We start from the raw sequence: 19,536 nt of genomic DNA, 5'->3' as shown, positions 1-19,536 counted from the left end.
CCTCCCGGTAGGACAGCGTGTCTCACTCGCTTTCTGGGAAACGTCGCTTTTCCCTTCTGGGGCAGGCTTGGATGAGGGCTTGACTCATCAATCCAGGGCGACTCCCAGTCCTGGCTTGGCAGCCCCCTGCCTGACCCCCAGGAAGGGCCCCAGGGGAGGCAGGGTCACAGCCCCCCACTCCCCCATGACTCACATCAGCTGCAGCTGGTCCCCATCCCCAGCCCTGACTCATCCCTTTCCCAGCATCTCCTCCTGGGCCCCATCAGGGAGAGCAGCTGGGGTTGTGACCCTCAGACACAAAGCCACCAGGCCTCTGGAGGAACGGTGGACAGGAGCCACTCCAATTGTCTTTATTTCTTTCACCCACGGCTAGGCTCGTGGGGGGTTGGCAGCTCCTGCAGGGGCCGTGTGGGAGGGTCCTGAGGACCAGACTTGCCTGGAGGGCCTCTGCTCCTGGACACAGGCCTGGAAAAGGATTTCTAGATGGCTCGCCCCAGCCCTAAGGGGGACCCCGCCCTTCACCGCCAGCTGGAAGCGCAGGCCCAGCACACCACCAGCCCAACCCCCCAGGTGGTAACTGCGGTCATCCTAGGTGGGTGGCAGGCAGGCTTGCGGGGGGCGGGGGGGGGGGGCTGCCCACCCCCAGCACAACCGCCTAGCTTCACCGTCCTTGCTGGGGATCAAAACAAGGTGGCTGGGCCAGTGGCGGGGGCACACAGCCTCCCAGGCAGGTCTCCCCTGCCCCGTCCTGAGGCTGCATCGGGACAAGGACGGAGGCGAGCCCAGGTCTCCCTCGAGGTGACACCAGCCCCCCAGCCCGCCTCCAGGATCAGGGAGGACAGAGGCTGAGGACAGCCATGGCCCCCCAGCCCCCTCCGTGGGCACGATGCATGGAGCAACCCTGGGCACTGTGAAGGGCCCCACACCTCTGGAAAAACCCAGTTCCAAGCAGCTGCCACACAAGGCCCCACGAAGGTCCAGGCCAGCAGGCCTGCTGGACAGCAGCTCCAAAGCGAGTGGTGGCCTGCCAAGGCCTCACCCTGCCCGGGGCCCCCAAACTGGGCCTCGGGGTCGGGGTCCAGGCCCGATGTGGGGGTCTGGTGGGGTCCCCGCCGCCCCAGCTCCCCTCGGCAGAAGCCTCCGGATGCCTACGCTTTTCTGGATACAGAGAAAAGTTTGTCTTAGAAGAAAAACAAAGCAAGTAGAACCACCACAAGGCAAAGCCAACCCAGCCCCCAGGGGGATCAGTGGCGCGGAGCCAGCAGGAGCTCTTCGGGACGAGCGGTGGGCGCCCTGGGCCGGCTGTGCCTACGTGATATCCCGCTGCCGCGGCGGCCGGTGCACATTCCGCACGACGCACTTCACCATCCACTCGATGCCCTCGCGCACCCCCTTGCTGTGGAGACAGCGGGTGTGAGGCGGGGCCAGCCGTGGCCCCCGGCGCCCAGGGCGAGCCCCACTCACCCCGTGAGGGCCGAGCAGGCCTGGGTCAGGCAGTCACGCCTGCCGATCTTGGAGGCGCAGTCGCTGAACACAGTCTTGATGTCCGGGATGGAGAGGCAAGTCTGGGGGAGGCGAGGCCGTGAGGATCAGTCTCAAGGCCCGGCCCCACCCCAGGGCAGTTCCTAGAGCTGCGGGGGGCACCCTGGGGCTACTCTGTCCAGGAAGGGTCCTGCCTGGCGAGCAGCCTCAGAGGAGCAGGTGTCAGGGAAGGTCTACAGGGAAGCAGGTGGTGGTCTGAGACGCACCCTGGCAGCCATGACCGAGATGCTCCAGGATCGCCCCACTGGCCTGCTCAGGGCCCCCTCCACGCGGATGGCCGCTGCACCTCCACTGGCCAGTGGTCCCAGGGGGTGAGGCCGGCACAGGTGCCGTGCTCAAGGGCAGCAGACAGATCGGGGTCAGGGCTGACTCCCACCCTGGTCCCTCTGCATTTTCTTTCCAGAGCTTTCACCTGGGTCTGCCCAGCAGGAGGCTCCCGGTCCCTGGCAGCAGGGCAGCCAGAGGCCTGGGGTGGGGGAGGGGCTCTGCCCCCGGGGCAGCCGTGCTCTGGTGTCTGAGAAAGGCAGCGGCCCTCCCCTGGGAGAGGCACCCTGTCCCCTGGGAGTGGGGCCCACCGGGCCCAGGGGCTCACCTCAATGTCCTGCTTGTTGGCCAGCACCAGGATGGGGACACCGTCCAGCGCCTCGCTTGTGACCATCTTCTCTGGGGCGAGCGGAGAGGCGGCAGTGAGCGCCCTTTGTCCGCCTCTGCCCAGAGGTCCCCAAGCCCTCGCGGACCCCCTACAAGTGTGGACGCACTCGGCCGGGGCCCTCCTGACCTGGCGCCGCCCTCCCCCCCAAGCCCAGCTCTGGAAGCGGGCTGTGCAGACAGGACCACCCGCTCCCCGCCTCCCGGGCCTGGCCAGCCGCACACACCGAATGCTCGCTTGGACTCGGACAGCCGCTCCTCGTCCGTGGAGTCGATGACGTAGATGACGCCGTGGCACTCCGCGTAGTACTGGGCGGGAGCAGAACGGGGTGCTGAGCTGCGGGCACCCGGCCACCTCGAGGCAGCCCCCAGCTGGAAGACCCTTCTGGGGTGCTTCCTGGGGGCGGGGAGGTAGGGCAGAGTGGAGAGGCGCCCCAGACCCCCTGGGCTGGGGTTGCCACCTCCCTCGCCCACTTGCCGGGTGCTGTGCTCCGAACACCACTTCAGCCTCCGCTCCTAGGACCCGACCACACCTGCTGGCCTGACGGCGGCCAGAGGGAAAGGGATGGGGCTCGGGGTCTCAGCAGACCTGGGGGTGGGGGCAGCGGCGGCTTGCCATCGGGGAGCTACGGAAAGCCCACCGAGGGGCGAGTCCAGAACATTCAAAGCAGCTCTGTCCCCTGCGCGGGACAGAACCAACAACTGAGCCAGCGCCAGCGAGCTCGGAGCTCTGCAGGCTGGACCGGGGCCGGGAGGGCGGCCGGCCCTGGGTTCCCTGCCAGCAGCGGCCACACAGGAGCCACCCCGACACTTAAAACCACCGGAGCCCAGGGTACGGGGAGAGCTATGGGGGGTGAACGGCAGCACCCCTGGGAAAGGACAGACACACGAAACGGGCCTGGCAAGTCAGCCTTCTGTCCCGATCAGAAAAGAGCACGGAAGTGCCCACGTTGGCAGAGCAGGTGACCGCCCCCCCCCCCACGCCCACTCCAGCTCCTGCCCAGCGTGAGCCCAGGAATCCGGAACACCCACATGTCCCACAGGGCATGACGCCAACTTGTCCCCGCCACCACCACCCCCCTCCCAGTACAAGTCAAGCCTTTGTACCTACACTCGCTACAGAAAAGGAAGCCCGACACGGGTGGCCTCCGGGTCTGCAGACCGCGTGTCCCACACCCGGGGCCTCTCTGGCCAGCCTGCTGGGTGACGCAGGGCCAGGAGCTGCGGCCCGACCGTGGAGGCCTCCGAGGCAGGAGGGGACAGCGTGGGGATTGCAGCGAGCCAGTGAGGGAATCACCGCTCTGCCCCTGGGGCCCCTGTGGTGGCAGGGGACTTCAATCCGTGTGCAACCGGGCACCGGCAGACGGGGCGCCGGCAGACGGGGCCAGGTCCACCGCCACGCCCTCGGGCATCGGGTGACGGCCAGGCAGCAGCGGCAGGGATAGGAGCGGCACCCCTGGGGCTGAGCGTGAGCCAAACCCGGAGCACGAGGGGCTGCCCTGAGCCCGCGGCACCCGCCGTGCCCAGGCCCTGATGGTAGTGTCACCTGTGGCCTCGCACTGGAGGGCTCTCGGCTGTGGCCGGGAGGGACAGAGGCCAGAGGTCACCCCTGTGGCAGGGCGCCAGGTGGTCTGCTTGGTCCGCAGACCTGGCCTGAGGCTGGCACGCGCACAGACCCGTGAGCAGCAGCGTGCGGCACGAGCGGAGGTGTGGGGTAGACGGAGAGCAGTGGACGCGCGAGTGAAGATCCGCCAGACCGTGCCGGATGGCACGGGGGCGGGGGGCCCGCCACGACATAGCGTCTCAGAACCAGAGGGGGAGCAGGAGCCCCACTTTCCACCCCTCCTGGTGACTCAGAGTTGGGGATAGGGGTGTGGTCACCTCCATGCTACCTGCTCACAGGGGCCAGCAGGGCGCCCACCCTGGCAGGGGCACCTGACGCCACAGGCAGGCGGCAGGGCACCCACTCCACCCGAGTCGCGGAGCACGCGAGCAGCCCAGGGTCCCTCCGAGACGGCAGGCTCAGCGATCGGGGCTCAGCCCCTCGTGATGCGGCAACGAGGCCACGCCACCAACAGACGTGGAAGCTGGTGGGGGGATGGGGGGCACGACCAACCCGGCTTTCCCTCAGGAGGGGCCGGTCCCCAACCAGAGGCGTGTGTGTGCAGGTGCACCTGTCACCGGCCGTGGCCTGGCTGCCGTGACAAGCAGTGCACCTGGTGCAGATCCCCTTGCTGGCTCCTGCAAGACCCACTCTGACCCATAAAGAGCCACCTGACCGTGTCACAGCCGCCCAGGGCAGCCCACGGGGTGACCTGCCACAGGGACGGAGTCCCAGCTTCACGCGACGTGGGGCGGCATCTGAGGCGGCCCCGCCCCTGCCCAGGCCCACGTCCCCCCCCATACACTTGCACCCCAACCTCTGCCGCAGCATCTGCCCCCGAAACCCTGGCCTATGACAGAACGTCAGGACCTGTTTCACACTCCCCGTGTGAGTCCAGAGTTTGCACAGACAGCCCCTAGCGTGGCTCTGCCTTGGTCCGACTTAAATGGCCACAGGGGGCCTGTCAGTGACCTTCTGGCTGCAGGATGGAACCTGTCCTCTTGGCTGGAGGTCAGGATGGGGGGGACACTTTGGGAGGAAAAAGGAAAAAGTGACCAGGTACCTGCTGCTGGGGTCAAACCAGAAATCAAGACCAGGGCACTGACCCACCGGCAAGTGCTGGGATGGGCACATCTGCCCCCAGAATCAGGGTGAGCCTGTCTGTGCCCCCGGCACTAGGCTGTACCAAACCCGCCACGCCAATCCACTGGGAGGGGGCTGAGGGAAGAGGCTTGTCCTGCCCTGTTCTCTACTGGACCCCAGTGCCTGGCACAGGCTGAGCTGAAGGCCGACTCCAGTCTTGAGGTCTCAGAAACGCTTCAAACCTACCTCGAGAGAGGAGACACGTGCTGTGGACCGTGGAGGACACCCTCCCCTGATGGGGAAGGGGCCACCACGGAGGACAGGTCCTAAGCTAGGACTGAGGGAGGACGCAGTAGGTGAGACTCAGGCCCCGGTGCTGCAGCTGAGCACCAAATAGGCGTTGCGTCTCCCCCACATCTGCTCCTCGACCGTTCTTCGTCTCGTCCTGTTCCGATTAGCAACAAAATCTCTAAGCCAAAAGGAACCAAGTTTGTCCCTGCTCCTGGGGAGAGTGACTTGGGAACTGGGATGGAGGCGAGCCTCAGGAACCAGGTGGGTGGTGGAAAACAGCAACAGGAAGGAGAGAAGGGGAGTGCCAGGCCTTCTGAGGAAAGGGAGGAAGAGACCACGGTGCCAGCTAGAGAGATGGCACGACAGGCAGGCCAGGGAGTCTATGTGGCATCCGCCCATCTTACCTTGTCCCACAAAGACTGCAGCTCCTCCTGCCCCCCTAAGTCCCAGAACATGAGGCGGGCCTTTCCGAAGTCCACAGTGCCGACTGGGGAGAAAAGGAGACAGGTGAGGCTGTGGCCTTGGTCCCTGACACACGGGCTCCCAGCTCTCCCGGGAGGAGCAGGCGGTGCCGGCGCTCCGTGACGCTGGGGCCAATGGGAGCCGGAGCAGCGGCCTCACCCTCGGCCTTCGTACACCGCAGCATCCTCAGGGCTCTGCCCCCAAACCCACAGCCCTAAAGGACGCCCTTACTGTTTAGGCCCACAGTGGTAGTGATTTTGGACAGAGTCATCCCCTTGTAGTTCTTGTTGAACCGCGTCTTTGACTGCTCCAAGAAGGTCTAAAGGCAGAGAGAGAGGCGTGAGATGAGAGCTGGGAGAATTCTCATGGCTGCTTCACAAATACCCCTACTTGGGCCTATTCCTTTAAAGCGAAGCAAAACAAAACAAAGTTTTGCTTTCAAGGTAGCTAGCGGTAACTGTCCCACAGCCTTAAACGAAGTTCGGATCCTACCTGGGCACAGAACATGCAGCTAAAAGCATAAAACCAACAAGACCGTAGGGCAGCGGGGGAGTAAGGGTGTTGACACGGAACCGCACGTACCGTCTTCCCGGCGTTGTCCAGACCCAGGATCAGGATGCAGTACTCGTCCTTCTGGAACATGTACTTGTACAGGCCTGACAGCAGCGTGTACATCCTGCCCCGGGAACCCGAGATCGGTCACGGGCGAACCGGCCCGCACCGCGCCTCCCCAGCACCCCCCCCCCAGCACCCCACAACGGGCAGAGGGTCTGTCTGCCCGCTTGACCGCTCAGAGCTGGAGCTCTGAGCGGGGTTCCTCCTGACCCGCCTCCCCTCAGCCCGGCACTGCCGCCGCCGCCTTCGCCTCCGCAACTGCTCCCGCATCGGCCCGGAGCTCCCGGCGCCCTCGCTCCCACTCCCGGCCCGGCCAGGGCGCTCCGCTCGCAGGCAGAGGGCGGCCCGTCCCGCCCAGCTTCACCCCGAGCGCGGCCCCCGCTCCCCAGCCCGGGCTTCCCTCGGGCTTCGCTCCGCTCGGGTCTCCCCGCGCGCCGCCCGCCTCGCACCCGGCTCGCCGCGGGCGCCTCTCAGAGGCGGGGCGCGTGTGTGCGGGTGGAGGGCGGCGCGGACAGACTGCGGACCGGCCGCCGGGCCCGGGCCCAGCTCCGCTCGCCCGCCTCGACTTACCTGCGCCCGCCCGGCCGGGCCGCGGAGCCGGGGAGCCGGGTAGCCGTCGGAACCGCAGCGCGCCTGGCCCTCCGACCCCACGCTGACCCCGCGCTGACCCCGCGTGGCGCCCGACGGGACGACGGCTGGCCACCCGGGGAGGAGCGGAGCCGTCCCGGCGGCCCCCGCGCCAGGCACTTCCGGCGGCGGCGGCGGCGGCGGCGGCGCTCGGGCGGAAGTGCCTGTCGGCTGCGGGGGCGGAAGCGGGCGCCGGGCGGCTTTGGCCGGTGAGGCCGGCAGGCTGTCTGTGGCGGCGGCCGGGAGACGGCGCAGAGGAGGGCCGGGCCGGGGGCGAGGGGGTCTGGGCGACGTGGCCTGGGCCCTTGGTGGCGGGCCGAACGGGGGCGGGCGGCGCGGGGCCCGGGGAGTGGGCCCGGTCGGGGGCATTGGGCTGGGACGCAGAGACCCCGGAGGAACTTGACGGCAGCTCCCGGGAATGGAGCGGAGGCCGTGAGGCCAGCGGCCAAGGGCTGGCTCTGGCTCTTCTTCTCGGAGCTGGAAACTTCTCTCGGCCCAAACGGGAGGCAGGGCGGTTCACGGTTCCGCAGGCTGTCCGCCGAGGGCGGCGGTTGGCCAGCGCTCAGTGCCGGCCTCGCGGGGACGGCCGGTCCCGGGTTCATTCGGCTTCTCTTCCCCGCAGCTCTGGCTCCCACGCCTCCCTTCTGAGGACCCAGGGACCCGGCCCCTCCCAACAGGATGGACGAGGAGAGCCTGCAGACCGCCCTCCGGACCTACGACGTGCAGCTGCAGCAGGTGGAGCTGGCTCTGGGTGCTGGCCTGGATCCCTCGGAGCTGGCAGACCTGCGCCAGCTGCAGGGGGACCTGAAGGAGCTGATCGAGCTCACTGAGGCCAGCCTGGTGTCCGTCAGGAAGAGCAAGCTGCTGGCGGCGCTGGATGGAGAGCGCCCAGCCCAGGAGGATGCTGAGTACTTGGCTTTCCAGAACGCCATTGCGGAGGCAGTGGAGGTGCCAGTAGCCCCCGAGGCGGAACTGGAGACTGTTCCTATGAGAGAGACCGGGCCAGGACCCACGGAGCCTGGGCGGGAGGAGGACGAGGGGGAGGACGAGGACGGGGCAGAGCTGAGTGGGAGGAAGGTGAACGCCCCCTACTACAGTGCCTGGGGCACCCTGGAGTATCACAACGCCATGATCGTGGGCACCGAGGAGGCGGATGACGGCTCCCCGGGCGTGCGCGTACTCTATCTCTACCCCACTCACAAGTCCCTGAAGCCTTGCCCGTTCTTCCTGGAGGGGAAGTGCCGTTTCCAGGAGAGCTGCAGGTAAGGCCTGGGTTCCTGGGGCCCCTGGGGGTGTGGGGGGGGTGGATTGCAGACAGGATCAGGGGCTAGGTGGGCCCTCTGGGCTTTGAAGTTTTGTCCTTCTTTGCCCAGCAGAGTGCTGACAGGAAGAGAACTTGGGGGGCAGGAGATTTTTCTGGCAGTGTCCTCGTTTAGGTGTTTACTTGGATTTTCCTCGGGTAGATGAAGAAGTATGGAAGGGCTGATGTTGAAAAGAATGGACTCCCCACCCCCACCCCCGCTCCCATCACCAGTTTTATTCTTTAGAATGAAACTTCTAAAATTTACTTTTATTATAGAAGCTTTATTATAGAAGTTGTCAAACACATACGAAGTTAGAGGGAGTAGTGTACAGGCTGCCCGCGCTCCAGCTGCAGGCGTCATTGTGCATCAAGGTCGTGCCAGTCTTGTTGCAACTCTTCCTGCCTCTGGATTACCTTAAAGCAAGTTGTAGAAATTACTGGGCTTTTCACTTCTAAGTACTTCAGGATATCACCCTAACCTAAGTGATAAGGGTGTTATTTTAAAAACTATCTCCATGTCGTCGTCACACCTACGGAATTTAACAGCAATACTTTGTTTCTATTCAAATTTCCACAGTTGTAATGATGTTGCTTTTTGCTTAAACACATGACTTTAACTTTGTTTCTTTTTACTTTTTCTCTGCAAAGAATACTTACAGAGATTTCCAGTAGATGATTTTCTTTTTTAGCCAATAGTCCAGGGTAACTTCCTTCAGTTCTTCCGTTGTCTTATTTCTTTATAGATTCTTGCTGGGCCCAAAGTCTTATTTGCTACATTTCCCCCTTTTTTCCTTTCTTTCTCTGTAAGTTTTGTGAAAGGCGTAGCGTGCATACAGGAGAGTGCACAGCAAATCAGTCATCAGCCTCCTCCAGCTTCCACAGGGTGGGCGCACCCCTATCCCCAGCACACAGTCAAGGAGCAGAGGAGGGAGCCCTCCATCCTTTCTGTCACTGGTCCCTCTGGAGGGTTCCTCCCCGTCCCTGTGCCATGTCCTGTGTGGGGATGAGAACTAACGTGTCTCTGTGCTGCGTCCTCTGGGCAGGCACTGTTCCAAGGGTTTCATGCGTGTTAACTCCCCTGGCAGCAGGCCCGCCAGGTAGGCCGTGTGGCTGCTGTGGCCGCTGGGCCTCCCAGGCAGCCGGCTCCCCTCTGCCGTGCTCTCCGCTGCCGCCTGCCGTCAGCTTTAGGCCCGGCCCGAGCAGCCCGCGAACATGCCCCTCACCACCTCCAGGGTCTCATAGTTACCTTCTTGAATTTGCTTTGGATTTTTAAAATTTACTTACTGAAAATTTTATTTTAAAGATAAAATAGACAGTGTTGCAGCACCCTGTGACCCACCACTCTGTCGCAGTCCCCTCCCCTTCTTGGGAGGCTCGTTGTCACATCTGTGGTGTGTTTCTCTCTAGTGTACATGAGACCTTTATAGACGTGTATCTGTGGATAGGACATAATTTGTGCCTTATTTTCTAATTAAATGGTTAGCATGCAGGATGCTTCGTTTTGCAGCTCTTCTCACAGAGCGTGTTTGTGAGAAAAGTCCACGTTGATATTTATAGAACTATTTTGTGCATTTTAACTGCTGTGTTACTTTCCTCATGAATATGCCACATTTTATTCTGTCTCCTTCTGGTGTTTCCCAGTTTTGTTTTGTTTTTTTAATTAATTAATTTATTTATTTATTTTTGGCTGCATTGGGTCTTCGTTGCTGCGCACGGGCTTTCTCTAGTTGCAGCGAGCGGGGGCTACTTTTCGTTGAGGTGCGCGGGCTTCTTATTGTGGTGGCTTCTCTTGTTGCGGAGCACGGGCTGTAGAGCACACGCTCAGTAGTTGTGGCACACGGGCTCAGCAGTTGTAGCTCGTGGGCTGTAGAGCACAGGCTCAGTAGTTGTGGCGCACAGGCTTAGTTGCTCCGTGGCATGTGGGATCTTCCCGGACCAGGGCTCAAACCTGTGTCCCCTGCATTGGCAGGCGGATTCTTAACTACTGCGCCACCAGGGAAGTCCAGTTTCCCAGTTGTTATTTATTACAAACAACGTGCTGTGAACATCCTAGTGCACATCTTTTGTCCCTGGTGAGAATGTCCCCGGTGTGTAGCAGTGTGGAGAACACGCGCGTTTTCTGTCCTTGTGCGCCGTGCGGTTCCCAGTCCCTGGTCTGCTCCGTAGTCACCCTCGGTCACGTTCTCTTACTTGCAAATTCGTGCCCACTGAGAGCTGGGGAGGTGATCTTGATTGAACTTGTATTTCCTTGATTATTAGCAAGATTGAGCATTTTTTCGTACATTTGTTCTAACTTCATCGTTCTATGTTTCAATATCCTTATCCGTAAAACAGAGATGAAGCTGTCTCTCACAGTTGTTGGGAGAACGGGATGCGCTGATAGAAGTAAAAGAATATTGAACAGTAGCTAACATGTAGTAAGGACACAGTGGACTTCAAATTTTTGTCTTATTATTGTAAAGTAAAATCAGACAGAGGAAGTAAAGAAATAGCATGAGGAATCATTGTAACACCCTAGTACTCGCTGCTCAGATCAAAACTACAAATTTGCCAGTTACCCCAGGAGCCCCTCTGTTTGCCTCAGCCCAAACATGGCCTTCTCCCTCCTCCAAAAGAAAGCACTCTCCCGACTTTTAAGATAATCACTTCCTTGTGTTCTTTGTTGCTTGTTACTCAGGTGCGGCAGGGGTGTAAACGTTGTAGTTTAATCTTGCTCACTTTTTAAGACTGCTGTGTCTGCACCCCCCCCCCCCCCCCCCCGCCTTTCCTGGCCTCACAGTTTCACTGTTGAAGGACCAGACCCTTTGATCGTCATCGAGCGCCCTGGTGCAGCCCAGCATGTTCCTGTGTTCACCGCAGGCTGGCATATGGATCCAGGGACCTGGTCACACTCAGGACCCCCAGTTGGGCATGTCTCTAGGTGTTGTGCTTTCGTCAGGAGGCACCTGATGTATAGCTGCCAACGGTGCTCAACGCCGAGATCCACTGATACAGTGTGGATTGCAAAAAAGAGCTCTTTAATTCTGTCAGTTCATTTACTAGCGGAACGTTATAGAGAGATGCCTTTCCTTGTCTACAATTTGGCTACCTAGTGGTACAGATCATATGGAAAAGGCAGGATAATGCCGGACTTTCCTGTTTTGTTTTCTTGGTTTCCAAGATAGCAAATTGGTTCTCTTTCATCCTGAGGTGATAAATTGGCTTTTAAAAAAATTTTAATATCCTTATGGACTGATGGATTGAAATATATTTGATGAATTTCAGTCCACGGAGATTCTGATCTTTATTGAAACTCAAATTGTCTCACCCTTGCCAAGTGGGAGCTCCTTCAGGTTGGCTCCCACATCCTTTTGACACAGCCCCAGGAGTCAGGGTTTCCCACAGTCATCTGCACTCTTCCTACCCCAGACCTGAAGGCAGCCAAGTCTCCAAGAAGCCCTGGTTTCTTTTAATGGGAGATGGTATTTCACAACCCACAGTGGGGGCACTGGGACGCACTTTGCTGCTAGTTGGTTCATCGCTGTAGGCTTTTTCAGCAGATGGAGCTAGGAAATATAGGTGGACACACACTAATGTACATGTTAGTGTATATATACACATACCACATACTTATGTTTTTAAGGACAAATACCTTGTGAATTTATACTGATACTTCCAATTCAAATTAAGGACTGCAGTGTTTCTACTTAATCTTTTCTGGATCACATCTGTATTTCCTTCTTTACGCCAGGACTCTGGTTCTCAAGGACATAGGGAATGATGGGCTCCAAAGGACCCATAACTAATTTGTTTTATCCCATTTTACACACACAGGACACTCAGAATAACAACATTCATTCTTCAATTATGATGACTGAAAACTGTTAAAAGCATTTTTACATGTACTACTACCCACATTCTCTCTCTGTCTTTGTGATTGCACTAGATCTGCATTGTTGGATCTTGTGGTCATTACAGCCATTGTTTCCCTTTTACTCCCAACCTTAGTTCTAGAAGGACCTTTGCATTTCATGCTTACCATCATTCCATCTGTTGGGGTCTTTTTAGCATTTCGGTTGTCTGAGACTCGTTTTCTGGTAGATTCTTCAGGAAGGGCTCACAGGAATAATGTTTCCGGAGATCTGGCATGTTGATTAGGTTCTGTTTGTGTCTTTTATACTTGAAGAGCAGGTTTGTTGAATACAGTTAAGTCCCCTACATACGAACGAGTTCTGTTCTGAGAGTGCATTCGTAAGTGCAATTTGTTCATAAGTCCAACAAAGTTAGCCTAGGTACCCAACTAACACAATCGGCTATATAGTACTGTACTGTAATAGGCTCTTAATACTTTTCACACAAGTACATAAAAAAAAATACATAAAAAACAACACAAAAAATAAAACATTTTTAATCTTACAGTACCTTGAAAAGCACAGTAGTACAGTACAACAGCTGGCATGCAGTGGCACGTTCGCATCTTTGAAAGTCCGCAACTTGAAGGTTCGTATGTAGGGGACTTACTGTATAAGATTCTTGTCTCGTATTACTTTCCTTGAATATTTCATACAACTTACTCCATTTTGACATAAAATATTGTTGAAAAGTTTAATTTTTTCCCTTGTAAATCACATGCTCTAATGGTGTAAGGGTCCAGCTTCATTCTTTTGCATGTAGGTATCCAGTTTCCCAATACCATTTGTTGAAAGAACTGTCCTTTCCCCATTGAATTGTCATGACACCCATGATGAGATCTGACTGATGTGTGTGAGGGGTTATTTCTGGGTTCTCTCATCCAGTCCATTGGTCCACACCAATGGACTGGATGTGTTTATGCCAGTACATACTGTTTGGATGACTGTAGCTTTGTTGTAGTAAGTTTTGAAGTCAGGAAGTACATAGTCCTCAAACATTTTTTTTTCTTCTCGAGATTCTTTTGGCTATTCAAGATCCATTGCATTTCCATATGAATTTTAAAATCAGCTTGTCCAATTCTGTGTAAAAGAAGATTGGAATTTTGATAGGAATTGCATTGCGTCTGTAGATCAATGTGGGGAGTATTGCCATCCTAATAAAATGAAGTCTTCTAATTTATGAACATGGGATCTCTTTCCAATTATGTAGGTCTTCTTTAATTTCTTTCGGCAATGTTCTGTAGTTCACAAGCCTTGGCTAAATTTATTTCTAAGTATTTTATTCATTTTGATGCTACTGTAAATGAAATTTCATTTTTAGATTGTGCGTTTTTAGTGTATTAAAATACAACTGATCTTTGAATGTTGATTTTATATCCTGTAACACTGTCAAATTCATTTTTTAGCTCTAATAGGATTTTTTTGTGGATTATTTAGGGTTTTCTATACATACAATTATGTCATTGACAAATAGAGGTACTTTTGCTTCTTTGTTTTTATTTTTTTTTTTTGGCTGCATTGGGTCTTCATTGCCGTGCTCGGGCTTTCTCTAGTTGTGGCGAACAGGGGGCTACTCTTCATTGAGGTGTGCGGGCTTCTCACTGCGGTGGTTTCTCCTGTTGCGGAGCACGGGCTCTAGGCGCGCAGGCTTCAGTAGTTGTGGCACGCTGGCTCAGTAACTGTGGCTCACGGGCTCTAGAGCACAAGCCCAGTAGTTGTGGCACACGGGCTTAGCTGCTCCGTGGCATGTGGGAGCTTCCCAGACCAGGGCTCGAACCCGTGCCCCCTGCATTGGCAGGCGGGTTCTTAACCACTGCGCCACCAGGGAAGTCCCTGAGTGTTTTTTAACACGTAAGGGTGTTGGATTTTTTCAAGTATCTTTTCTATATCGGTTGACGAACTGGTTTTCTATTAATGTGCTCTGTTTCATTGAATGGTTTTCACCTGTTGAACCACCCTTGCATTCCTGGGATAAACCAAACTGAGTTGTGGTGTATACTCATTCTAAATGCTTGTTTTCTGGTTCAAGTTTTTACTTATTCTGGAGTGTATTTTCGTGAATATTGTGAAGCAGATGATCGAGTGGGGTGATGTTGGGGTTTTTTGTATGGGAAACTAATTTTAAATTTTTTCCTTATGAAATCCGTAGTGTGTGTTTTCCTGCCTCGTTGGTAACACCTCCTCTGTCTTGCGTGAATGTTGTTGTATGAGAGGCTCTTCCTGGGTGCACTTCATTCCGTTGATCAGGTTGCCTGTGCTCTTGGTTGACATTCGTTTCATGGACACGCCGTTAACTACGCCCCATGGCTGGGAACTTAGGTTATTTCCGAGTCTTTCATGTTTGGGTCACATCCTTCTGGCTCAGTCTTTACATACTTTCATTATTGTTTTAGGGTCATTCCCTAGAAGCGCTTGCTGGGTTAAGGGGGACACCAAATTTTACGGCTTCTACGAGTACCAAAGATTCTTGCAGGGAGGTTTAGTTGGCGTCTGTGGTTTCTGGGTGTGTTGAGGGGGTGTTTGGCCAAATTCACCGAGTCTGGGCCTCTTTCCTTGGTTGAAGAGGGCTCTTCAAGCACCGTGCCCACTGCAGGACACGTGGGCCAGTTTTGCAGCTGCTGGTGCCACTGGCCGTTGGTGGTACCCTGGGTGCCTGAGGACAGTCAGGGGTGAGAAGGAACTGGCCAGAACCCCGCCAGGGAGGCATCCGAGGCCACCTTTGTCTGCTTGTGGAAGGTGACTGAAATGCCTCGTTTCCTCTCCTTTCTCCCCATGGGCTCCACCTAGGAGGATAGCCACGGCAGGGCTGGCTGTGTGTCTGGAGCGAGTGCCCATCTTCGCTTACTCTCATGGGGTTAGAACCGCTTCCTCCTTGAAATGGGGGCACAGCAGGAGATGTGTGCGTGGTTGCTTCATGTCTTTATTTGGCAAAGTTAAAGGTTGCAGCCCTCTGTTCCCACTTCCTCCCCCACCCCCTCTCTCCCGGTTTTCATTTTGGTTTCACTGTTTCACTGACATCTAGAAGTCAAGGCAGCACTATTACAACCAGCTCCTTCTAATTGGCTGGGGAGGACTCAGTCCTGTGAGAGCACGCAGACACACTTGCCTTGATGACCTGTTGTATCTGGTGGAGAGGCGCCAGGGAGCTCTCATCACAAGGATGTCTACCAGCCGTGTGTGTGCCTGTGTGTACATGACTCTAGCCCAGATGGCTGGGGAGAAACTCGAAGCATCTTGTCCTCAGGGTACCCAGGTCCATCCTGAGAGTGAGAGCACAAGCACAAGTGTGTGTGTGTCCATACGTGTGCATGCACATATGTACACATCTATGCACATGTGCATACACGTGTGCGTGTATATTGCATACGTGTGTAGGTGTGTGCTTATGTATACCGTGTAAGTGTGCATGTGTGTGCATATATGTGTGTGTACGTATGTATGCACGCATGTTTGTGTGTGCACGTGTGCATGAGTGTGTGTGCGTGTGCATACTTGTGTGCATGTGTATATGTGTGTGCACATGTACGCATGTGTGCGTATGCGTTTGTGCACACATGTATGCATGCGTATATGTATGTGTGTGGGTGTATTGTGCATGTGTGTGCATGTGTGTATACATATGCATGTATGGGCATGGATGTGTATATGTGCACACGTGTGCATGGGTTGTGTGCATACATGTGTACGCATGTGTTCAGTGTATATTGTGTGTGTGCGTGGGTGTTTGTGTTGCGTGTTTGTACACGTGTTCAGTGTATATGCGCGTGGGTGTGTGTTGTGTGTGCATGGGTGTGTGTGGCATATGTACACGTGTGTTCAGCAGATATGGATGTAGATGTGTGTGTCTGTCTCCCTGTCCAGGCGGTGTCCAGGCAGGTAGACTGGATTCTCCCGGCTCATGGGGCCCTGGTGGCCGTATCTGAGTCTGCATCCCTGTGGCCCTCTCTGCAGGTTCTCCCATGGGCAGGTGGTCTCTGTGGATGAGCTGCGCCCCTTCCAGGACCCGGACCTGAGCTCCCTGCAGGCCGGCTCTGCGTGTCTGGCCAAGCGGCAGGATGGCCTCTGGTACCCAGCGCGGATCACTGGTGAGGCTGCCCGGGGCCTCCCTGACGGGGTCCTTTCTGGGAAGCCCTCCCCATGTGTCCCAAATTAGTCCTGCCTGACCACTCCTCTGTTCGGGCATTGGGATCCCACCCCACGCCCAAGAGGAGCAAGGTCCCGCCTTGACCTTGGCCCCACCCTGCTCCCAGCTTCCAGAGTGGCTCCTTCCATGTGTTGAGGCCACTGCCCTGCTGCCTCTGTGCCCCTCCAGATGTGGACAGCGGCTACTACACGGTCAAGTTTGACTCTCTGCTGTTGAAAGAGGCCGTGGTGGAGGGGGACAGCATCCTGCCCCCGCTGCGCACGGAGCCCGCAGGGTCCTCTGACTCAGACGGCAGTGACGTGGACGACCCCAGCTATGCTCGAGGTATGGCTGCTGCCACCCCGAGGGGCTCCTGGCTGGCAGGGTCCCATACTGTGGTCAGTGCGAGGACGCACTCGGGGCGGGGGGCAGGCGCGAGGCCCCCACAGCGGGCAGGGGAAAGGAGAGGGTGCGTGATGGGTCTGGGGCAGGTCCGGAGACCTACAGATGCAGAAACCCAGAATGATGACAGTCCCACGCGAGCCACAGGAGTGGATGGGACGCACAGGAAGGGATGGTTTCCTGCAGGGCATGGGGGCCTGGCGGGTGGACAGAGGAACTGGCTAGCAGTGTCTGGCCCTCCCCCAGGGGGGTGTCCACCTGGGATCTGTTAGCCAAGTTGTCCATGCTGATGGAGGGGAGGACTGAGCCGGCAGGTAGAGGCGAGTACTGCTCTCTGTTAGGGGAACGGCGGCACCCACCTCCAGGGAATAGGAAAGGGGCCGCCACGTGACCAGGTCGTGACCCTGAAGTGTGGAGAGGGCTGGGCTCTGCCACAGGCTCTGCCTGTCGTTCGCACCACACAGCCCTGGGCAACTGGCAGGGAGCCAGGGGTGCCGGGGATTGGCCCTGGCCCAGAGCTGAGCTCTTGGGCTAACCTTGGCCGGAGCCCAGGATGCCCCGCGTGCAGCGGGGTTAAGCTGTTGCCCTCTGACGCTTGCAGTGGTGGAACCTGGTGCTGCTGACCCCGGGACCTGCAGCTCCGCCTTCGCCGGCTGGGAGGTGCACACGCGGGGCATCGGCTCCAGACTCCTCGCCAAGATGGGCTACGAGTTTGGCAAGGGTGAGTGTGTGCTGCACGGGGGGGCGAAGGGCTCCCTCAGCACGGCCCCAGAGTCCAGTGGCAGTGCCAGCTCGGTGTACCCCCAGGTCTGGGCCGGCATGCGGAGGGCCGGGTGGAGCCCATCCACGCCGTGGTGCTGCCGCGAGGCAAGTCGCTGGACCAGTGCGCAGAGATCCTGCAGAAGAGGACCAGGGGCGGCCAGGCTGGCGTCAGCAGGCCCCCAAAGTGCCGGGGCAGAGGGGGCGGGCCTAGGGGCCGCCCACCGTCTCGCAGTGTGTTTGACTTCCTGAACGAGAAGCTGAAAGGCGGGGCTCCTGGGGCCCTGGAGGCGGGGGTGGCGACCCCGGGGAGGAGGAGTGGCGAGGAGGTGTACCACGCCAGCAGGAGTGCCAAGCGCGCCCTGAGCCTGCAGCTCTTCCAGACGGAGGAGAAGATCGAGCAGACCCAGCGAGCCATCCGGGGCATCCAGGAGGCCCTTGCCCGCAATGCTGGCCGGTACGTGTGGGCCCTGCCCGTGGTGCCTGGGTGAGAGCTCGCCCTGACCCGAGGGCGGCGGGCCAGGTCTGAGGAGGGGCTGGAGGATGATGGGCAGTGCTGAATGGCGGGCCCCTCCCCAGGCACAGCGTGACAGCGGCCCAGCTGCAGGAGAAGCTGGCGGGAGCCCAGCGGCAGCTGGGGCAGCTCCGGGCCCAGGAGGCGGGCCTGCAGAGGGAACAGAGGACGGCGGACACCCACAAGAAGATGACCGAGTTCTAGGGCCCCACACGTGGCGTGGACAGAGCTCAGGGACCCCGGTTCCCGCTGCCCTCAGGAAGACCAGCTGTCGCTCGACAGCTAGGATGCCTCCGGAAGAGGGGCCAGCCCTCACAGTTGGCCTTCTTGCCGGCCTCAGGCGTGTGGTCACTGCTGAGAGGAGACAGGCTGCAGGGGTCCCTGTCAGGTCCCTTCTTGACACTTCCTTGACCATTGAGCCCACCTACCAGTGTCCTGGGCTGTCTCCTGAACAAGGACATTAAAGTGACTTTGTTGCAGTGTCCTTTAGTGGAGGCTCGGCTGGCTGTGGGGCCTTTGAGGAGGAGGGGTCTTTGCACTGGGTCACGGGGCTGGGCTGGGGGGTCCTGGGTGAGGGTCCTGCCCAGCACCCCGCCCAGAGGCAGAGGGCCCGGGAGGACGGGCATCCCTGCTGCTCTCCCAGACGCGGCCACAGCCTAGGGTGCCCCCCGCGTTGCCTGACTCCCGCAGACGGGTGAGCCCGGTGCTGCGGTGATGGAAGGAGACTGTGGCTGTGCGGGGCCCAGAGGGAGCGCCGTTATTGAGGCAGGAGGACCCGGCGGGGCGGGGGGTGTTGGCACCCTGGGTCCGTGCCCGCCTGTTTTGTCGCCCACACGCACCCACTGCATCGTGGGTGGAGACAACATGATTTAGGGCCTCCGATCAGCACCAGCTCGCAGCACACCCCTGCCAAGTCCCGTCTAGACCCCAGGCAGGGCCACAGCAGGTGGGTGAGGCTGCCGTGGCAGCTGCGTGAGAAGACGCGGCCTGGTGCACGGGCAGGAAGTGAGGTGGGGAGCTGGGCCGAGGGCGACACAGAGGCCTCGCGGCTCGAGGTGCCCAAGCTGCCCGCCACCCTAGGTGGCGGAGGAGGCGCACCAGCCCCAGCCTTGGTGAGTGCCGGCTCTGGCTTCCAGCCTGGCCAGGGCCCCGGGCCCCTTGGTGCCTTCCTAGGGCAGCTGAGGGCAGGGGTCTGGGAAGACTGGGCACTACCAGGTCAGGGCATTGGGACCTGGGCCCTCTGGTGAGGAAAGCCCACTCCCTGGGTCTGAGCAGACTGGCCCCCACCTTCGGAGACAGCTCCATGCTGCTGGCCCCCCACTTCCGGCACCTGTGCCAAGACTCCAGGAAGCAGACGTCCGATGGCAGGGGCAGTTGGAGGGGAGGGATGGAGAGCCAGGGGTGGGGTGGTCAGTGTCCAAAGCAGCCCTTCCTGCCTGCTGACCCCCAGCTTTCCAGCCCCTCAGGGGGCCAGTCTCCGTAGTGGACAGCTGGGGGCATCACCTGGACAGGAACCATGCCTGGGTAGGACATGGCTGTAGGTGGGTAGGTGGCCTGTGGCTTGCTAGCCTGGGGCGTGGCCTGGGGGCCTCCCCAGCTCTCAGGTGTGGCCTCAGTGACCACAGTGGGGCCTTGGCCAGGTCCCAGCTGCCCTGCCCCTCCTCAACTGCCCGT

General features: G+C 58.5%; 2 protein-coding genes across 3 annotated transcripts; one reads left to right on the top strand and one right to left on the bottom strand.

Annotated features, from left to right (window-relative positions):
* Nucleotides 1–1,154: 1,154 nt before the first annotated feature.
* Nucleotides 1,155–6,900, bottom strand: ARFRP1 (ARF related protein 1). 2 transcript variants are annotated; one of them, XR_011076996.1, is made up of 8 exons: nucleotides 6,815–6,900; nucleotides 6,212–6,305; nucleotides 5,861–5,948; nucleotides 5,572–5,654; nucleotides 2,418–2,499; nucleotides 2,135–2,200; nucleotides 1,465–1,565; nucleotides 1,155–1,396 (listed from the first exon to the last, which is right to left on the bottom strand). XR_011076996.1 is itself a non-coding variant. In XM_068566058.1 (8 exons), the coding sequence occupies exons 2-8, from the start codon at nucleotides 6,302–6,304 to the stop codon at nucleotides 1,309–1,311; spliced, it is 606 nt and encodes a 201-aa protein (XP_068422159.1). In that variant the 5' UTR covers nucleotide 6,305; nucleotides 6,815–6,900; the 3' UTR covers nucleotides 1,155–1,308. The 2 variants fall into 2 exon arrangements, 1 of the variants encoding a protein (XP_068422159.1); XM_068566058.1 differs by having other exon boundaries at nucleotides 2,135–2,205.
* A 96-nt stretch (nucleotides 6,901–6,996) lies between these two features.
* Nucleotides 6,997–18,351, top strand: ZGPAT (zinc finger CCCH-type and G-patch domain containing). The gene is made up of 7 exons (XM_068566057.1): nucleotides 6,997–7,080; nucleotides 7,494–8,133; nucleotides 16,016–16,149; nucleotides 16,377–16,532; nucleotides 17,191–17,310; nucleotides 17,397–17,805; nucleotides 17,928–18,351. The coding sequence occupies exons 2-7, from the start codon at nucleotides 7,550–7,552 to the stop codon at nucleotides 18,064–18,066; spliced, it is 1,542 nt and encodes a 513-aa protein (XP_068422158.1). The 5' UTR covers nucleotides 6,997–7,080; nucleotides 7,494–7,549; the 3' UTR covers nucleotides 18,067–18,351.
* Nucleotides 18,352–19,536: the final 1,185 nt, after the last annotated feature.

Source organism: Eschrichtius robustus, chromosome 16 (genome assembly GCF_028021215.1).
Source record: "Eschrichtius robustus isolate mEscRob2 chromosome 16, mEscRob2.pri, whole genome shotgun sequence".
In the NCBI taxonomy this organism is placed as follows: Eukaryota; Metazoa; Chordata; class Mammalia; order Artiodactyla; family Eschrichtiidae; genus Eschrichtius; species Eschrichtius robustus.
Note: the sequence above shows the minus strand (reverse complement) of the source record. Positions and strands in the feature narration are given on the sequence as shown.

Coding starts and splice junctions, on each gene's coding strand:
- ZGPAT (XM_068566057.1), top strand. CDS start 7,550: ATGGACGAGGAGAGCCTGCAGACCGCCCTCCGGACCTACGACGTGCAG. Junction 17,311..17,396: donor GGGCTACGAGTTTGGCAAGG/GTGAGTGTGTGC, acceptor GTGTACCCCCAG/GTCTGGGCCGGCATGCGGAG. Junction 17,806..17,927: donor CTTGCCCGCAATGCTGGCCG/GTACGTGTGGGC, acceptor GCCCCTCCCCAG/GCACAGCGTGACAGCGGCCC.
- ARFRP1 (XM_068566058.1), bottom strand. CDS start 6,304: ATGTACACGCTGCTGTCAGGCCTGTACAAGTACATGTTCCAGAAGGAC. Junction 2,206..2,417: donor CGAGTCCAAGCGAGCATTCG/GTGTGTGCGGCT, acceptor CGCTCGCCCCAG/AGAAGATGGTCACAAGCGAG. Junction 1,397..1,464: donor GCCTGCTCGGCCCTCACGGG/GTGAGTGGGGCT, acceptor CTGTCTCCACAG/CAAGGGGGTGCGCGAGGGCA.